Source organism: Sminthopsis crassicaudata, chromosome 1, assembly GCF_048593235.1.
Source record: "Sminthopsis crassicaudata isolate SCR6 chromosome 1, ASM4859323v1, whole genome shotgun sequence".
Lineage (NCBI taxonomy): Eukaryota > Metazoa > Chordata > Mammalia > Dasyuromorphia > Dasyuridae > Sminthopsis > Sminthopsis crassicaudata.
This window is the reverse complement of record NC_133617.1, coordinates 248,567,234-248,588,779: the sequence shown is the minus strand read 5'-3', so window position 1 is coordinate 248,588,779 and position 21,546 is coordinate 248,567,234. Positions and strand designations below refer to the sequence as shown.

The 21,546-nt window shown below is 34.3% G+C and overlaps 1 protein-coding gene across 1 annotated transcript in view; it reads left to right on the top strand.

Annotated features, from left to right (window-relative positions):
* The window catches only part of CCDC178 (coiled-coil domain containing 178), a 630,290-nt gene that overhangs the window by 226,954 nt on the left and 381,790 nt on the right, over positions 1–21,546 (top strand). Inside the window, exon 18 of the mRNA XM_074277537.1 lies at positions 7,499–7,644. Within this exon, the coding sequence (XP_074133638.1) occupies positions 7,499–7,644 (146 nt within the window). The remainder of the gene's footprint in view (positions 1–7,498; positions 7,645–21,546) is intronic.

The following is a 21,546-nucleotide window of genomic DNA, read 5'->3' as shown; positions in this document are numbered from 1 at the left end:
AAAAATTTTTGTGGCTTTCAAAGTATCATGAATTATGTATGATTCAAGCCCAATGCAATAAGCAAACTAGAGTTAATACTCCAATCACTTTTGACCAACTAGAAGGTGAAGGTCAGAATGAAGACAATTCAGCACAGATTAATTAATAAATAAAATTAATAAATCCCCATAGTAGCATATGATCAAATTGCTACTGCTGCTATAAAAGCTTGGTGCTCCCTCCCAGGGAAAGATCAAGGGGAAGCCTTCACAAAAATAGAGCAAGGTCTCAATGAACCTTTTGCAGATTTTGTAGGATTTTTGCAGACAGCTGTCACAAGAACTATTGGAGAAAATGTAACTACATAAATAATGACCAGATATTTGGCTAAGGAAAATGCTAATGAGATTTGCAAAAGAATTATATGGGGACTATACAAAGATGCTCCTTTAGAGGAGATCATAAGATACTGTGCCACAGTGGGCACAAGTGCTTATTATACTCAGACTATGAAGAACAGGGGAAGCCAGGATCCCTCTTGACAAGGGACTTCTAGAGAGGCTCGCAGATGCTTTAAATGTGGGAAAACAGGACATCTGAGAGCCCAGTGTAGGTATAGAGATAGAGTGAGAAGACAGGGTGAGAAAAGACCCAAAATCCTATGTCCAAAATGCAACTGAGGTTTCCACTGGGCCTCAGAATGTAGATTGACCCAGGGAAATGAGAGGTAGGGTCCATCTCCAAAATGTCATACAAAAGACAGGTGGGGCATGATGGCAGCCAAGGTTACACTTTTAGAAGTTCAGGATTCTTATGTGATCAATCAGCTAAAACGATGGGATAAAGGAATTACATGATCAATCAGCAGAAAAGCAATCAGATAGCAGAAAGGGATTACACTTGGGGAAAATACAGGCTTTTATAACCCAACAGAAGGGCAGTGTCCAGTGCGAGCAGCTGCAATGTAATTGCCAGGTGAGGAGGAGAAATCTAGAGAGTGGTAAATAGAAGGGACTAGATAGGTTAACTGATTGGGGGGAGGGTTTGCTTGTATTTCTACAGATGGAAAAGGAAACGGGTGGCAACAAGCACCTGGAGAGAGACAGAAAAAGAGAAAAACCTAGAAACAAAGGAGAAGACCTAAAAAAAATCTGACGCTAAAAGAGCATGGCTGATAATGAGACTGTTACAGAGCTTCAAAACCAGCAAAAACATTGGATTCCCTGAGATAAAAAATTGTTGATGAAACTATTGCAGGACTTCAAAACTTGCAGGAATTATTGAATTCCTTGCACATGAAGTAATGGATAATAGATTCTTTTTGGACTATTTCCAGTACTTATGGACATGTATAAATCCTCAAGTTGATTCATGTTATTTGTCACATCACTATTAGCCTGTGTTACTATGTGCTTATGAAATTTATGTAATTATGTGTAAAACCTCCCATATTGATGGATTTATGTATACTTGTTTTAAGAGTGAGCCCCTTCAGAAACCTGCTAATCTGATTTGATTTCCCATTTCCTTTGGTGTTTTCATCTCCCTTCCTGAGATGTCAGGGAGTGCATGATCACCTCATTTTTTTGGGTTCTCATCTCCTTGAGAAGTCAGGGAGAGTAAACCTATATTCTAAAAACAAAAGAAAGCGGGAGATGTTATGGGCCAGAACTCTGAACTTGAAACAAAGGATTCTTAAAAGGTACTAAGTTAGTGAAATTGATAGAGACAATAGTTATCTAATATAGCATGTTTCAATATGATTGATTTAATCCTACAAGGAGATGTTATGGGCCAGAACTTGAAACAAGGTACTAAGTGGAATTGAGGAGACAATGGTTAAATCTAGTTTAGCATTGATTAAATCCTTCAACAAATAATGATTTCCTAGTGATATAATGATTAGTTTGTACTCAGTGTACAGCTAGAAGCTCTCAGGGCCATAAAGGACAAGTTCACTAGAAGCTCTCAGAGACTGAGACCAACTTATTCCATCATCCTTTTGTCATGGCTGGAGACTAAAGCACAAACTTTTGAATTTGGGGAGATTCAGAAGCTAGAGAAGACAGGCAGGAGCTCAAGTTCTCGGAACCAAGGGGAGAGATAGACCTCTAAGAAAACTAGCTGAGCCCCAAGTGAAGGAGGCAAGACTTTGAAAGAGACAATAAAGGATTTGGACTTTAACACCTGGCTGCACTTGTGGTGATTACATTGAACTGAAATGAAGGCTGCCTCCAGAGACCCCAAGAAAATCCAACAAGAGAACATTACATTTTGGCGAGAACACTACAGAGTGAAAATCTAGAAAGGACATAAGGAAATGATGACCAATAATGCAAAAGATTACAGAGAGGTAAAAAAGATTGAGTTTTGAGAGGCAGCTTTCATTTTATATGAGATCAGATACAAGTCTTTGTGTGGACATATACACATAAATAAATTATATATATATATATATATATATATATATATATATATATATATATATATATATATATATACACACACACATATATATATATATATACACACACACATATATATATATATATACACACACACATATATATATATATAATATGTATATAATTATATGTTATATATGTATATGTTTTTCACTTTTTACTCAAATTTTTAAAAGCTGCCTTATATTCATACGTTATCTTGAATACCACAGTACATAGGAGCTAAGGATCCTTTATAATTTCCTTAGATATTTGGGTGTAAATCAAATTGTATGGAAACTATGGGTTGGTGCAAAAAAATCAAAGTGATTTGTGAGATGTCTTTCACATTGAATCGATGCTACAAAACATGCATTCTTGAAACTTCCAGCCAACTTATCTTCTCATCCATTTCACTTCATTCCTCTGGAGTTTCTGCCTGATTGTCTTTCAACAGTTTGCCCATATTTCATTTCTTTTTGTTCCTTCAATGAACTTTAAATAAGGTAGGATTTACCCTGTTTTCTTCTTATAGTATGTAAACATTGAATTATCAGTTAGAATTTTCATGTTATATGGAGAGAGACAGAGGGGTACAATAAAGAAAGTAGAATGTGGAGTCAGTGGACCATGATTCAAAATTCTGTCTTTTCTACTTATAACTTCTATGACCTAGAAATGGTCTTATCACCTTGGTTTTTTAATATGTATAATGAAAGATTTGGACCATTTGACCACTATGAACCCTAGATCTAAATATGTAATCCTATGTGCTTATGATGTTTTAATAACTTTTAAGTTTCAACTTAATTTTAACTTAATTGATTAAATTTCTGACTTTCTTGAGAATTGTTTAAAATTAGTAATTGTATCAGAAGCTCACATCTTTAGTTTATGCTCAACTTCACAAAATATCACATCTCTAGGCAGTAAATATCCTTTTTGATTTTCAATAAATCTTCTTATGAACTTAGTTTCTTATTGTCAATAATTAGTCTGGTCCAGTTCAAACTGTTCTTTGATACGTAAACTAATTCTTTCTGTCAAGTGAAACAAAACAACAAAGACATGGAAGGTTGTTACCATATTTCTGAGAATATTCTTGGGTTCCTCTTTGATAAGATCTTTTCAGTTCTGTGGTTCTGTACCTTGCCTCCAAATATCAATAATTCTAAGGAATGGTATTGTATGATTTCTTGACATATGATACTAAGGGTCAATGTTTTCATCATGTTTTGTTTGTTTGGGGGAGACCAATGAAACTCAAGTTTTTTTCCCTAGCTTTGTTTTCAAGGTTCATTTCTTTAATTGCTATAGATGTCAAATGTTATTTCAATTTTAGTGAGTGTTTTTTCCAATATTGCATTGATTTGTTGTGGCAACTTTGCATTTTTGTGTTTTTTTCCCTTGTACTGTTGTTAATATCATTTGTGATTTTTCCATTTTCTGTTTAGAATAGCAATCCATTCTTTTAATTCTTATGGTAGTTCTAGTTTCATGTCTGGATGATGTCCAATTATTATTATTTTTTTGTTTCCTTAAAAGATCTGTGAATTTAAAAATTTGGGCATACCTTCCTGTTATGCAGAATATAATCTATATATGCCTTCTTATTTTTTTGTGAATCTTGTCCATGTTGTCCCATAAATTCTTGCCAGGTATGTAATCTTATCATGCTGGGGCTGCATCTATATCCTTTGTTATTGCTTAGGTGCTAAGGGATCATGTGAGTGATCCATTGGTTATCTCTCCTCTCTACATAATTAATTCACCTCCTTTTCTATTCATACATCCCCTGATGACATCCTTTACACCACTTCTTCCCTGCAATTTTTTTCTCATAGGCAAAATGCTATTAGCCATGTGCTTCTCCATTGTCTCTTGGGTGACCTTCATCTTTAATTACTTGGAGACTAGTGTTCCATGTCTCATTGCTATTCAGTATTACCAAAAGAATATTGATGTCAAATATGGGGTCTTCAATTAAGGGGTAAGTTGTCATTGTGGTAATATTCTTTTCTTTCCTAATTTATTTTTACTTTCTTCTACCCTACAGTATTAATTGAATTGGGGTTTCTTCTGTATTTATTAATTTTGTCAGTATCTGAAAGGTTGTTGTTGTTGATGATGTGTGCCTGTACAATTTTCCTTGTGAATATCTTCCTTCCTTTTTTGTTTTGTTGTTCTTTTACTGTATATTCTTCTTTTATTTCTGATTTCAATCAATAAATATTCATCAATGCCTACTTTGTGCCAGGCATCTTGCTAAGTGATGTATATAAAAAAGACAAAAGATGCCCTCTCAAGGAGCTTACAATCTAGTGGGAGATACAATATTCAAACAAACATATATAAAACAAGCTATGTACAAGATAAATAGGAAAAATAACAAAAAGAAGTTACTAGAATTAAAGGGATTTATGTAAACGGTAAGATTTTAATTAGGATTTAAAAGGAAGCCATTGAGTTCAGTAGTCAGAAAGAGGAGAAAGAACATTCAAGGTATGGGGAATAAACAGCCAGAGAATGCCCAAAGCTGAGAAATGGAGTGTCTTGTTCATGAAACAGCCTGGAAGCCAGTATCACTGAAGTGAAGAATATATGCCAGAGAACAAGGTGTAAGAAACCTAAATAGGTAGGGGGGAGCTGAGTTATAAGGGAATTTTCTATGCCAAAAAGAACATTTTGCATTTGCTCTGAAGGCAATAAGAAGCCTGGAGTTTATTGAATGGGGGAAGAAGGTTGAAGGTGACAAGACTGGACCTGAGCCTTAAGAAAATCACTTTGATGGCTGAATGGAGGATAATACTGGCAAGGGTTGAGACCTGAGGTAGGCAGACCTACTATCAGGCTATTGCAGTGATTGAGCATGAAGTAATGGGGTCCTGAACTGTAATAATAGCAATGCCAGAGTAAAGAAGGGGGACATATTTGAGAGATGTTGTAAAAGTGAAATTGGTAGATATTAGCAATGATTTGGATATGGAGAGAGAAGAAAGATAGTGAAGAATCCAGGATAACTCCTAGGTAGTGAGCTTGAGGGACAAGGAGTTTAGTGTTATCCTCTAGTGATAGGGAAGATAAGAGGTAAGCAGAAGGTTTAGGGAGAAAGATAATGAAGTTTTGGAAATATTGCATTTAAAATGTTTATTAGAATTCAATTTGAGATGTGTGAAAGCCAATTATATATGCAAGATTAGATGATAGTAGGGAGCAATAGGTTCAGGAAAGGTAAATTTGAGAATCATTAGTATAATTAAATTCTTGGGAACTAATGAGATCCCCAAGTAAAATAGTAGAGGGGGAAAAGAGGAGAGGACTCAAAGGACACTTGGAATATGATCTTGAAGATTTTCCAGGAAAGGAGACAGAAAAAGAGGTAAGATAGGTAGGAGGAAAACCAGGAGAGAAAGGTTAACTGAAAAGAAGAGAGCATCAAGGAAAGGGTGTCAGAGTATATCAGAATGTCAAAGGCTACAGATATGTCAAGAAGAATGAAGACTGATAAACGATCATTAGATCTGACAAGACTATTAGTAACTTTGGAGAGAACAATTTCAGGGGAATGATAAGATTAGAAGTCAGATTGTAAGGGGTTAAGAAGAGGGCAAACAGAAAGTAGTTGTAGGTGACCTTATTAAAGAAATTAGCTGCAAAGGGCAGAAGGACAATAAGGGCAGGGATGAAAGGGTCAAGTGAGGATTTTTTTTAGGATAGCTGAGACATGGGCATATTTGTAGGTAGTAAAAAATGAGTCAGAGGAGAAAGATTTTCACTTGAAAAATTGAAAGGGGGTGACAGAGAAATCTTTTAGAGGAGATGGAATAAAATATGATTATTACAATGAATAGAAGGATTGTTGAGGGGTTTAAGGCCACTTCATTAAATGAGAAGGAGGTAAAAAATGAGAGAGTGACAGAAGACACCTGAGTGAGAAAGAGGGGAAAAGAAGTTTACAGTGAATGGCTTTAATTTTTAAAAAAATTAAAATATGAGGCACACTTCTTAGCTAACTGGTGGAATGGGTGCCATGGGAAGTTGGGGAGGTATGAAAAGGTTTGGCAGAGCTATGTGGAGAGTGTGGGACAGTGAGTTGAAGAAGAAGGTATAACAGAATTGCATAGTAGCAGTGAGGCCCCAACTTTACAACATAAACTTTTAGTGAATCCATTCAAAACTGTTGGTTAAGTATTTTTCTCCACTTGCATTCATCAATGTGTTATAGACAGAATGGCAGGAAAGTGATTCAAGGCTGAGGGTTAGCTAAGTATAATCAATGATGTATTGTGTGTGTATGGGTATGTATTTGTGTATAATTATATGGAAAAATGAAGCTTTACTAATACCAGCCACTTAGCCATTTTTGGACATGCCCTTCTCTCCCCTCCCCTCCCTTCCCCCTCCCCCTCCCCGTCCCCCTTCCCCTTTCCCTTTCTTTTCCCTTCCCTTCCCTTCCCTTCATTTTATGTCCTAACCATCCATCACTGAAGGTGAAAAGCCACTTCTTCCATTAAATCATCACCAATTTCCATTATCTTGAAGTGATTTCACAGGGCATTTTGTTCTTTTTATACACTTATAATATTCTAATTTGTATTTTACTTATTTGTGCACATGTCCTATATCTCAAATTAGATTTTAAGGTACTTGAGGGTAGAAAAAATTTTCTCCTTTTTTCTCCCTCATTGTTTATCATGGTGAATTGCAGGTATATATATATTTTTAAAAAGTAATCGTTTATTGATTTAACAGAATAAATAATATAATGAGTGAATGAATAATATATGTTATTTAAGGAGAAATCAGTTATCTAATGTGAAATGGTGAGCTGAGATGCTTTTTAAAAATTCAATGAGATTATTATATATTATTTTTTACCATAGTAAAAAGAAGAGAAAATGGGATTAGTCACATATATTTTAGACTAAAACCATAATAGGTACTTCAATTACTCATTTTGAAATAATACATCTTTTGATAACCAACTTCTTATCACTACTATTTATATCTTCAAAATTCCTTTTCAAGAACCTAGATATTTAAAATGAAATATTTCTGAACTACTTTCCCTCAGAAAAGACGTGTCACTCTTACCAAGGAAATTGAATTAGCCAAAAGTACAATTATCACTCTGACTAAGGAAATAAAACATACAAAAGAAGAGTTTGAGACCAAAATGGAAGAGAAGCTATTTCTCGAAAAAAAACTTAGCAAATTGAGGTAAGTTCTTAGTTTTTATTTAAGCTTTAAAGAAACATTTAATATTAACAGTTAGCATTTATATAGCAATTTAAGATTTTGTAAAACATGTTACAAATCTTTTATCATTATATCTTCACAACATCTGTGGAAGGAAGGTGTTATTATCCCCATTTTACAACTGGAGGCAATTAGAGATTGAGTGAATTGCCCAGGGTCACACAGTCAGTAACTGTCTGAAACAGGATTTGAACTCAGCCCTTCTTTACTCTACAGCCAGTCCTCTGAACCCAGTCCTCTAAACCCTGTACCATTTAGCTGCCTCAAATACTTGCAGCACTCTTTATATCAGGTGGAATAAAATTAAATTTACTAAAATAATTCGGATTGATTTTTTAAATGTTTCATGTGTGCAGTGTTACTATAAATGGGGCAAGATTGATATCCTTTTATTGTTGTTATTATTCAACATTATGAAAATCCTATCATAATATTTTACCTCCATTGTTCATTATTTTTCCACTTTTGTTAAAATTTAAACCACAAGAGATATTTATTTTTATTTCAATGCATATATATAAGTCTTTATTATCTGAAAGATTCTTTCCTCTTCCCTACTTTACACATATTAGTTGTTACTCTTTCTCCTCTATTCTGAAATATATATATTTAGGGTTATTTAACAATTAAGTTTGGGCTCTTCTATCTTAGTGGAAAGGCTCAGAGATATTTGACATGTTTGGTTTTTTAAATAAAATTTGGCTTTGATGGTGTTTTTCACTTTTAAAAATATTGGATTTGTGACTCTGCTGGTCTGAGAATTTGTAGGGTAGCAGTATCTTACTCATCTTGATCACTGGGTATAGATTTAATCTTAATTAATTTAATTTTCCTTAGCTTCACATTTCCTATTTCATCTAATAAACTGACAAAGGATAAGCATAGAAACCTTTTCTTAATATGATAAAGAATATATATTTAAAACAAGGATTACATGATGGAGATTCACTAAAAACATTTCCAAAAAAATATAAAAAGTAATGATTTGCTCTTTTGAGATTTGACAACATTTTTAGAAATTCCCCCTATTGAAATAAAACAAGAGGAAGAAATTAAAAGCATAAGCACAAGAATAATTAAAACTATCCATATTTTCTCCTGACTAAAATTTATATAAAGAATTTTAAAGAATTATAAAAGAAACAAGTTGAGAAATTAATACCTTCAGCTAAGTAGCAGTATATAAATCAAAATTTTAATCACTATAAGATGTATATAGAATAAGGAAATAATATAAAGTTACATCCAAAACACATACCTCACACATACATACACACACATAGAATTCAAAAAATACATATGAGCCAGTCTTATCAGAAACAATCAACATTTATAGGTAGAATTACAAAATACTGTTTAAAAAAATAAAGAACAAATTACAGAAAGTTCATAGCATGTGGGCTAAGTCAATATAATAAAAATAATACTACTTAAATTAGTTGACAGATTTGGGACTGTACTGTAAAACTACTAAGGGATACTAAGGGAGTGATAGATTTAAACCTAGAATTAGAATTCATAGAATTAGCTAAAATAGTCACAAAATTATTTGAAGGAAATAAAGATCTAGAATTTCAAGAGAGAGAAGTAAAAAATAGGAAAGAAGAGACATAAAGTAATATTCATCAAAACAATCAGATTCTGTGATGCCAATATGCCAATGGCAATACAAATTGGGAGCAGGTCTCCTCAGCTTGGCACTGGACCCCAAGTTTTTTATACAAAAAAAAAATAGGACATAAACCAGGACACAAGATTAGGTAATTTGATTTCTAATTAGAGGAAAGATCAGGGGCTTGCTGAATTGAAAGGGAGATGAATGAACAGATATAATTCCCTGAAATTAGAGGGCGGGAGGGGGGGAAGTTACTCTCTGTTCCATTTACTCTCTGTTTTCAGTCAGAGGAACAAGAAAGAGTAACTGATTGACTTGTACAAGGACAGTTTTCGAATAAGACATATAGATTGCTTAAGATGTATAATTGTGAGAAAATTCCTTGCATCAATCTTTGGATCTGACTAAATTTCTAGTCAGCGTAACTGAAGTCCTTAGTTAAGGGCCTTTAAGCAACAGAAAGAAATTGTCCAGCTTCCCAGGCATGTAGGGATAGGTTCAAGCAATGTGATAATTTTTTTCTGTAATTCTTACAACTGAGTAAAATTTTAATCACAAGACAAAAATTGGACTAAGCCCATAAATAAATAGAATGTAAACTAAACTAGGTTCAAAAGCCAGGTACAAGTTGGAGCCAGTGTGCTTCACCCAATTCCTAGATAATTAAAAGAAACAGAGCCGAGGGTCAGCTACTCTTCCTGTCTGATTTTTGGCTATCTTTGTTGATTCTGAACCTGTTTTTCTGAAGAAAATTAAAACACTGAGGGAAACTGACTGTACACCAAATTCTGCTATGATCCCTCATCTCTGCTGTACATTACGCAACGATTGCTTGTTATTTGCATTTATATATATATATATATGTATATATATATATATATATATATATATATATATATATATATATATATATATAAAGAATGCTGGTGTTATAAAAAAAAATAGATTTTGTTTCAAGGAGCAGATTAGGGTCTTTGAGAAATACTATACATTTCCTCAAATGCAATTTGTTATTATTCCAAATCAGTGCTACAACTTCCTAATAGAATGGAATCTAAGTTGTTTTCCAGATGTTGAAAGCTGCAGTGCTGCCCATGTAAAAGCTGAGTGACTCATAGCTCTTCATGAAACTGCAATAAGTACTAAGCCTATCCAAATCTATGATATGTTTAGCATTAATTTAAGATTTTCAAGTTGTTACTCAATTTCCTCATGTGTCAAATACAAAGCATAAATTTAAAAGATTTATAAAATCACAAATTGGTTTTATTATTTGTATGGCAACTATAGTATCCTGCTTTAAGAAGAATATAAGTAAAATTGAAAAGGGAGTTTTTCCTATACCATTACAGGCCTGCTGGTATTTATATATTAAACCCACTATGGCCTGTAAATTTTGATATATTATAAGCAATAATATGCAGATAACATCTTTAACAGCATTCTACTGATATTGAAACAATTGTATAGCAACATTTATTGATGAAAATAACAATAGATATCTCTGTGGGATACACATTTTCCAAATAAAAGGATGATGAGTTCCAGTCAGTTGTTAAATCAGGCAACAGAATTCCTAAGCTTTTTCATTATTTTTCTTAACATTCTAGATCTTTTGGTTTTCCAAATGAATTATTATTATCATTGTTTAGTTTTATAAATATGCCTTTGACTTTTTGTATAGCACTAAATCTGTAATCTGATTTTTCATTTTTGTTATGTCACATGATATAGCCATGGGCACTGAATATTTCTACAACTATTTAAATTGTTCTTTATTTCTTTAAGGATCATTTTATAAATAAATCTATATAGGCATCAAGTGTGTTTTTGTAGGTTGATTCCTATATATTTTATGTATTTAATAGGTGTTTTCTATTTTAAAATAAATTAGAATAATGGTATTTTTCCCTTTCTATGATAACTCTTAGATTTTTCAATCTTATATTGAAAGGCTGTTGATTTTTATGAATTTTTTTTAGCCTGCTACTTTACCTGAGCTATTATTGTTTGTCTCACTATCTTTGCTGATTCTCTGGGATTTCTATGTAAACCATTTTGTCATCCTCTTTGAGCCAATTTTGATGAGAGTAAGGTTCAATATCTCACCCTCTCCTTCCCCTTTTCCCCTCCACTATAAAAGCTATTTCTGATCTCTTTTTTTATGGCAAATAAGTTGTATCATTCCACTTCTCCCTTTCTCTTTTTTCCCAGTACTTTCCTCTCACCCCTTAATTTCATCATTTAAAAAAAAGACATTATTCCTTCATATTCAATTCACACTTGTGCCCTCTGACTATATATATATATACTTCTTCTAACTGCCATAATAATGAGAAAGTTCTAATGTGTTACAAGTATCATCTTCCCATGAAGGAATATAAGCAGATAAATTTTGTCAAGTCCCTTATTATATCACTTTCCTGATTACCTCTTTAATGCCAGACCAGAGTCCTGTATTTGGAAATCAGATTTTTCATTCAGCTCTGGTCTTTTCATCACAAATGCTTGAAAATCCTCTATTTCATTAAATGACCACCTTTTCTTCTTAAGGATTTTACTCAGGGTTGCTGGGTAGGTGATTCTTGGTTGTAATCCAAGCTCTATTGCTCTCTGAAATATCATATTCCAAGCCTTCTGCTTCTTTAATGTAGAAGCTGATAAATCTTGTGTTATCCTGACTCTGGCTCCACTAAACTTGAATTATTTCTTTCTGGATGTTTGCAATATTTTCTCCTTAATCTGGAAGTTCCAGAATTTGGCTATAATATTCCTGGACACTTTCAATCTTTTGGGAGAATTTCTTTCAGGAGGTGATTAGTGGATTCTTACAATTTATATTTTATCCTCTAGTTCTAGAATATCAGGACAGTTTTCCTTGATAATTAGTTGAAAGGTGATTTCCAGGCTCTTTTTTTTTTTTTTTTTTTTTTTGATCAGTACTTTCAAGTAGGCCAGTAATTGTTAAATTATCTCTCCTGGGTCTATTTTCTATGTCAGTTGTTTTTCCAATGAGATAGTTCACTTTTTTCTATTTTTTTTCATTTTTGGGGCTTTATTGTATCTTGATTTCTCATAAAGTCATTAGCTTCCATTTGCTTAATTCTATTTTTTTAAGGAATTATTTTGCTCAGTGAGTTTTTGTGCCTCCTTTCCTAATTGGCCATTTTAAGGCATTCTTCTCATTAGCTTTTTGCATTTCCTTTTGTACATTCTCAATTCTTTTCCTAATTTTTTCCTCTACCTCTCTTACTTGATTATCAAAATGCCTTTTGGACTCTTCCATGGTCTGCGTCCAATTCTTATTTTTCTTGGAGGCTTTAGATGTAGGAACTTTGACTGTTATCTTCTGAGTGTGTGTTTTGGTCTTTCTTGTCACCATAATAATTTTCAATGGTCAGAAACACTTTTTTGTTTTCTGCTCATTTTCCTAGCCTATTACTCTGCTTTTAACTCTTCATTAAAATAGGTCTCTGTTTCCAAGGTAAAGGATACACTGGCCCAAGCTTCATGGATTTTGTGCAGCTGTTTTCAGAGATCCTTCTGGGAATCTGACCACTACATACTTTTTTCTGCCCTGGAACTGTTAGAAGTATCCCTACCCCAGTGTAACTGTAAGGTCTAATGTGCAACAGAGTCCTGTTTTGCTGATGCTCAGGCCCTGGTTTGAGGCTTGGATTATGCTGGCAAGGTCCAAGGGATTATAAATGGTTTTGTAAACAGGACTCCCATCCTGGTGCCTCAGACTTTTCTGTTGACCTTTTAAGTTATCTTCAGCTGGAAAATGTTCTACTCCATCTTTTTAGGTGTTCTGACACCCTAAAATTTGTTTAGAGTCATTATTTAGAGGAATTTGGAATGGTTTGGGGGAGATATTGACAAACTTCTTGCCTTTATTATGTTGACTGCCCCTTTAAAATTTTTGAAGAGATTATTTTGTTTCTTTTTTCAAACTTTCAGTTTTGTTACAATATAACTATGCATTATAGTTTTTGAAAATTCTTTTCATTTCTTCTAATTTTGTTGTAGTTTTCCTTTATTTCTTAGTTTGTTGATTTAATGTTCTGTCCTCTGATTTTTTAGCCAAATTTACTAATTTAGTTTTTAATTTAATAAGTCCTTTTGAAAAACCAGATTTAACTTTTTTAAAAAAATAAAAAAAATATTTAAAGTTTTGAGTTTCAAATTCTATCCCTCCTTTCTCCTTTCCTAAGATAATTAGCAATCAGATATAAGTTATAAGGCGAAATCATGTAAAACACTTCCATATTAATCATTTTGTTCAAGAAGACTTGGATAAAAGAAAAAAAATTAAAATAACATACTTTAATCTGTATTCAAACAATATCATCAGTTTTTTCTTGGAGGCAGAAAATATGTGTCATCAGTAGTCCCAAAAGATTGTCTTGGATCATTGTATTGCTAAGATAACTAAATCATTCACAATTCTTCATCGAACAATATTGCTAGTACTGGAAAAAGCATTCTGGTTCTGTTCACTTCACTATTCATCAGTTCATGGAAGTCTTTCCAGGTTTTTATGAAATAATTTTGCTTATCATTTCTTTTTTTTAATTTTAATAGTTTTTATTTACCAGATATATGCATGGGTAATTTTACAACATTGACAATTGCCAAACCTTTTGTTCTAATCTTTCCCCACCTTTCACCCTCCCTAGATGGCAGGTTGACCAATACATGTTAAATATATTAAAGTATAAATTAAATACAATATATGTATACATATCCAAACAATTGTTTTGCTGTACAAAAATAATCAGACTTTGAAATAGTGTACAATTAGCCTGTGAAGGAAATCCAAAATGCAGGCAGACAAAAATACAGGGATTGGGAATTACATGCAGTGGTTCATAGTCATCTCCTAGAGTTCTCCCACTGGCTGTAGCTGGTTCAGTTCATTATTGCTCTATTAGAACTGATCTGAATCATCTCATTGTTGAAAATGGCCACATCTATCAGAATTTGTAACGAGCTGTCGTCTCTAGAAGCTGCTGGATCGCTCTCTGGGAAGAGATCTGCTGTGTCTACTCAAATCTCTCAGACAGATTCTTCTTCCTGTAGTGAACCGTTGTCTCCAGGCAGTTGCTGTTAACTCTTGTCCTTAGAAGTGACTTCCCTTCTTGCAGAGAGCCCCGTCAAGCCTGATGCAATGCAGAGTCTTTCTCTTGAATCCTGGCTCTGAATCTCCCCCAGCTCTTATCCTTCTCCAGGCCGATCTGCTCTCCAGGCCCAATATTGTGTCTTTTATCCTCCCAGAGAATGGGCGTGGGATAATGCAAGGGCTTCTGGGAAGAACCACCTCAGCCAATGGGCTTGCTCCTTCTATCAAGTCAACCTGAGTTCTCACCTTGTAATTGTCCAACCTGAATTCTCACCTTGTCACTATCCAGACAACCTCAGTTCTCACTTAGTAATCCTAACAAGAATTGATCATTGTACACAGTATTATTGTTCATTCTACTCATTTCACTCAGCATCAGTTCATGTAAGTCTCTCCACGCCTTTTTGAAATAATCCTGTTGGTCATTTCTTACAGAACAATAATATTCCATAATATTCATATACCACAATTTATTCAGCTATTCTCCAATTGATGGGCATCCACGTAGTTTCCAGTTTCTGGCCACCACAAAGAGGGCTGCCACAAACATTCTTGCACATACAGGTCCCTTTCCCTTCTTTAAGATCTCTTTGGGATATAAGCCCAATAGTAACACTGCTGGGTCAAAGGGTATGCACAGTTTGATAACTTTTTGAGCATAGTTCCAAACTGCCCTCAAGAATGGCTGAATGTATTCACAATTCTATCAACAATGTATCAGTGTCCCTGTTTTCCCACATCCCCTCCAACATTCTGCATTATCTTTCCCTGTCATTCTAGTCAATCTGACAGGTGTGTAGTGCTATCTCAAAGTTGTCTTAATTTGCATTTCTCTGATTGATAATGATTTGGAGCATCTTTTCATATGAATAGAAATAGTTTCAATTTCATCTGAAAATTGTCTGTTCATATCCTTTGACAATTTATCAATTGAGGATTGGCTTGATTTCTTATAAATTAGAGTCAATTCTCTATATAGTTTGGAAATGAGGCGTTTATTGGAACCTTTGACTGTAAAAATGTTTTCCCAGTTTATTGTTTCCCTTCTAATCTTATCTGCATTAGTTTTGTTTGTACAAAAACATTTCAATTTAATGTAATCAAAGTTTTCTACTTTGTGATCAATAATGATCTCTAGTTCTTCTTTGGACATAAATTCATTCTTCTTCCACAGGTCTGAGAGTAAACTATTCTATGTACTTCTAATTTATTTATAATCTCATTCTTTATTCCTAAATCATGAACACATTTTGACCTGATTTTGGTGTATGGTGTTAAGTATGGGTCAGTGCTTAGTTTCTTTCATACTAATTTCCAATTTTCTCAGCAATTTTTGTCAAACATTGATTTCTTATCCCAAAGGCTAGGGTCCTTGGGTTTGTCAAACACTAGGTTATTAGAGTTATTGATTATTTTGTCCTTTGGACCTAACCTATTCCACTGATCAAATAGTATATTTCTTAGCCAATACCAAATGGTTTTGATAACCACTGCTTTATAATATAATTTTAGATCTGATACAGCTAGGCTACCTTTATTTGATTTTTTTTTCATTAATTCCCTTGAAATTCTTGACCTTTTGTTTTTCTATATGAACTTTGTTGTTATTTTTTTTAGGTCATTAAAATAGTTTTTTGGGAGTCTGATTGGTATAGCACTAAATAGATTAGTTTAGGTAGTGTTGTCATCTTTTTTTATATTTGGTTGCCCTATCCAAGAGCATGTAATATTTTTCCAATTGGTTAGATCAGACTTTATTTGTGTGTAAAGTGTTTTGTAGTTTTGCCCATATAGTTTCTGATTTTCCTTTGGCAGATAGATTCCTAAATATTTTATACCATCTTTAAATGGAATTTCTCTTTCTAACTCTAACTGTTGGATTTTGGTAGTGACATATAAGAATGCTGATGATTTATATGGGTTTATTTTGTATCCTGCAACTTTGCTAAAGGTGTGGATTATTTCTAATAGCTTTTTAGTAGATTCTTTGGGGTTCTTTAAGTATACTATCATATCATCAGCAAAGAGTGATAATCCTCAGATTATCTTTAGTCTGGGCTCTTTTATGTTAGGGATATTTTTATTGTCTCATAGTTTGTAAAAGATATATTCATTGTTTTCGTTCATTTGTTTCTTCCTTTCTTTTTACTTCTTTTTTTCCTTCATTGAAATTCTTCCTTTTCTTCATCTCAGATTTTTGTTGAATTAAAAATCTTTCCCAATCCAATGACTTTTTCTCAATCCTCATTCTTTTTTACTTATTAGCCCTTGAAAGTGTTACTCACTCAACCTTGATATTTTCTTTCCTCTAGTTTTTAAAGACATCACCTGTTCCTATTTTTCCTCCCACCTATTTGAACATTCCTTCTTTGTCTTTGCTGGATCCTCCTTCAGTTCATTCCCTCTAACCCTAGGTATGTCTCAAGGTTCTGTTCTAGACTATCTTCTTTTTCCCTTCTATACAGCTTCAATTGCTGATCTCATCAGGTTTCATGGATTTAATTATCCTTTCAATATTGATGACTGTTAAATCTATCTTTCCTTACCCAGTCTGTCTGCTGACCTCCAGTGTACAACTGCCTTTTAGATATCTCAAACTGGATATTCATAAACATTAAACTCAGTATGTCTAAAGCAGAATGTATTAATTTTCTCTTACCTGGCCTATTACTGTACAGGTCAACAGGGATGTATGGGTGTTCAGGAAGACTAGCACTTCTAGTGTGAGGGCTTCCGAAGCTCTTTTCAGGGCTGCTCAATCATCTTTGGTATTCCCTTGAACTATATTATCTGTTGCTCCAAGAAGCTGTAGAATGCACAGCAGCCACACTGTAGTAATCTGTCTTAGGAGACAGATTAAACCAGGTTGAAAGTAAACAACAAGTATCAAACCTCTCAATGAGTGGGGGGATATCTACCCAGAAAACGTGAAGACTTTCCCTAGTGGAATGGATGGATGAAAACAATTTATTCAAACATCCATGAAGGCAACTGAAGTAGAAGCTGTGGGCCCTTCGAGGTTGGTCAGACATTGAAAATTCCAAGGACATCCATTGCATTCCAAGTCATCAAAAATCATCCAGATTTTGGTTTTGCCACTGCACTTCTGTAAATCAGGAAAAGAAAATAAAGCTGATGGTTTTGTGCAATTCTGCCTCACTTAAATTCAATTCACATACATGTCAAAATATCATCCATGATGTCACTAATGTTCTTCAGAAACAAAGGGCAAATAACAAAAGGGCAACACTATCAGGACACATAATAGATGCTTAATAAATGTTTATTGATTAATTGTTAATTTCTTCCTTGATTCTCTTCCTTTTCAACTTAAACTTTTATTCTTTGATATGCTTATAAAGTCATTCTTTAATTCATTTGCCTTACACATGGAATTAAAGTTCCTCTTGAAAAATCTAGTTTGAAAATTCTCTTTCAACCACTTCTTATGTTATTGCCTTGTGGATCTGAATCCCTTATTCCCTTTCCACATTACTATGATGTCTCACTCTTAGACATGTCAATTAATGAAAATCATTTATGATGCTAACACTTGTCTCAGGTTAGACATCAATGTCCTAAAATATGTCATTTAATGCTACTTCCTGACTCCTTGTAGTCATTCTCTTCATTGGATATACTTTTTATTTGAGTTCATGTACTCTCATCATTCTAGATGGTTTTTTTTAGAAGATGCTATTTTCATTCCATTGACACATGATATAGTTTATGAAGTCTCAATATTCTCACAGAAAATATGGTTTCTCTAATCACCAACTGACATCCACAGTTAACAATATGCATTTTTCCTGCATGGGAGAGCTTTTCAGTGGGAATCTTTTCCTTCCATTGCATTAAGATCTTTGCCTTTAATTCTGTGTTTTAATCCATTTCTTCTTTCCACTTGTCCCATTCTCTTGAATAATTCATGATTGGTATGAGATATGATGACAGCTAGAAAAAGATGCTTAAACATTGGCTTACCTCATTTTCCAATTTAGAGCAGTTCTACTTAAGGCAAGCTCAAAAGGCAAACGGATTAATTCCCCTAGGGAGGGTATCTCTATATGGTCTTCCATCTTTCCAGAGAAATGGCTCTCCTCTGATACCAGGATTATAAAAAGAAAAATATAGCACACAGTATATATCAAAGTAACATTTTCTCTGCCCACATGGTATGGACACCTCAGGGATACAGAAAAACATGAAATAGTTCTTGTGTTTTCATTCAAGAAGCATCTTGGTGGATAAGAGTGATGGACAGAATCTGGAAGACTTTTTGATGATGAATCCTTCCTGAAATACTTGGAAGTCATTAAATCTCCACTGGATTTATTTTCTTCATTTGTAAAATGGAAATAATAATAGCACTTTATAGGATTGTTGTGAAGTTCACATGAGCTTATGCCTACAAAGCATTTGAAAGCCTTATGCTGTTACATAAATGTTAAACCTAATCTATAAAATCACCGTACCAGGAGAACAAAAACATAAACAAAAGTCTCTTCCCCTAAGGAGTGCTTTAGAAGCATAGATTATAATCTGTATTTGTGTCATAAATTGTTGAAAACAAAATAAACAAATGGAAAAACATTGCCTCCTAATTTGTAATTCTAGGATGATCAAACTGACCACTGGGAATTTCAGAAGAATATTATTGAAACCTTTGAAAGAAGTTGTACTCCACTAGCAATGCCATCAGGAATATCTAGTCATTAGACATGGACTTCAGGGATTCTAGTCAACTGATTTTAAGTGCCGATGGCACTTAATAATTCTTTGTGGTCATGAAAGAATATCAGTGTTGGCTCTAGTTACTGAGAAAGCTGAATACTTAATTTCAATCAACTAAATTATCTATATTAACAGAAAAGGCTATTATTTTGGATAATATAAAATGGTGATTGGCTATTCCCTTCCTGCTTCACTGCAGTTCCACTCTATTCTCTTTCTTGGAGGCTTTTTATTGGCATTCTATCTTTGCAATGACTTATTTGGCATTTTAGGGACTTTCAGTGTTATACTGATTGATAGAATGAAAAATCAACAACTCAGTCAAAAACACAGTCAATAACTGTCAATAAATAATTGTTTATGCTGTGGTAGACACTGTGCTAAGCACCAAGGTCTTGAAGAAAGACAAAAGACATCTCTGTTTCCATGTCTAATGTGGAAGAGAAAATATGCCAACAACTATATAGAAGCAAACAATATACGGGATATATGGGAAACACTCAACAGAAGGAAGACAATATGATTAAAGGAGAATACAAAAATCTTGCTGTAAAAGATGGGATTTTAGCTGAGATATGGAGAAAGTTAGGAGAGCCAATAGGCAAAAATAAGAAGGATTATTCTAGTGTTTTCAGTTGTTGTTGTTGTTGTTGGTGGTGGTGGTGTGTGTGTGTGTGTGTGTGTGTGTGTGTGTGTGTGTGTGTGTGTGTGTGTGGAAAAGGCTACAAGATATCTTTTATTTTACCCTATAAAATATGTATATGGTATAAATGACACAGGGGTCCATAGATAGGCACAAACATACAGAAGATACTTACATAGCTCATCAACTTCTGCAAGATATTTGAACATGGAGTTGCTACAAAGTAATGCTTGGATATCTTGGTTCCCTTTTCTATTTGTGGAGTCCCCACCAAGACTAAAATAAGCCAATGGTTAACTTCTCTCAGAAGGCAAATGTACTCCAGGGGTTGTTGGGACAAGAAACTCTCCACTGCACTGTCCGAATAACTCCCTATCTTAATTCTTCAAGTAGAAGGCATTTTAGCTGTTAGATGTGGATGATTCCTTTCATTGACTATACAACAAACTGTACCAGAAATCTTCCTTCTTTCAAAAATTGAATTTTCTTAGTCTCTTTCTCTCCTTTGCTCCCTTTCCCTCCTCCTTTCTCTCTTTCTCCCTCTCCCTCTCCCTTTTTCTTCTACTTTTTCTTCATCTTCCTTCCTTCTTCTTCATCTTCCTTCCTCCTCCTCCTCCTCCTTATTCTCCTCCTCCTTCTCCTCTTCCTTCTCTTCTTCCTCCTCCTCCTCTCTCTGTATCTCTTTCACTGTCTCTCTTTCTCTCTCTCTCTCTCTCCCTCCCTCTCTCTCTCTCTCCCTCCCTCCCTCTCCCTCTCCCTCTCCCTCTCCCTCTCTCTCTCTCTCTCTCTCTCTCTCTCTCTCTCTCTCTCTCTCTCTCTCTCTCTCTCTCTCTCTCCATTTCTCTTTGTCTTGCTTTCTCCCCTCTCTCTCCCCTTTCCCCCTCTTTCTTCTCTCTCCTCTTCCTCTCCTCCCCCATCTCTCTTTCTTTCCCTGTCTCTCTCCCCATCATTGTCTCTGTTTCTCTGTGTTTGTGTCTGTCTTTCTATCTCTGATAATCTCCATTGGCGGTTTGATGAAACACCTGAGTCTCTTCCCAGAATAATGTTTTAAAAAGTATAAAGGAAAATATGTAGACTGATTTGTTGTTGTTGAATTGCTTTATGCCTGTCCTATTCCTCATGACCCCATTTGGGGTTTTCTTGGCTAAGATCCTGAAGTGGTTTGCCATTTTCTTCTTCAGCTTATTTTATAAACAAGGAAACTGAGGCAAACAAGTTAAGTAATTTGTTCAGATTCACATAGCTTCCAAGGATCTGAAATCAGTTTTGAATTCACCAAGATGAGTCTTCCTGACTTCAGACCCAGCACTCTATCCACTGTATCATCTAGCTGCTCCCCACAATTCCTATAAAGGATACCAAATATATTGAAATACAGTTACAACCACCACCACCACAACAACAATAATTGATAGACCCCACTGGGTCTGAAATAAAAGAACCTTCCAATCTCAGCTCTACTATCACCAAACTATCTTACTGAAGTATCACTATCATTGAACAAATCATTTTAATTTCTTGAGGCTTCGTTTACTTTGTAAACGAGTTGGGACTTTGGGATTTTTGTGGTACAGTCAAGTTCTAAAATTATAGCCTATGGTCACTTCCATGACAGCCTCTGTTATTTCCCATCTAATTTCCCCAAAATGTTGTGGTTTTTTTTTCTTGTATGGCTTAGGTATGGACTAACATAGAAGTGGATGGGATATATTGTTCTCTTATAGTTTTAGCATAATATAATCAAGGGGA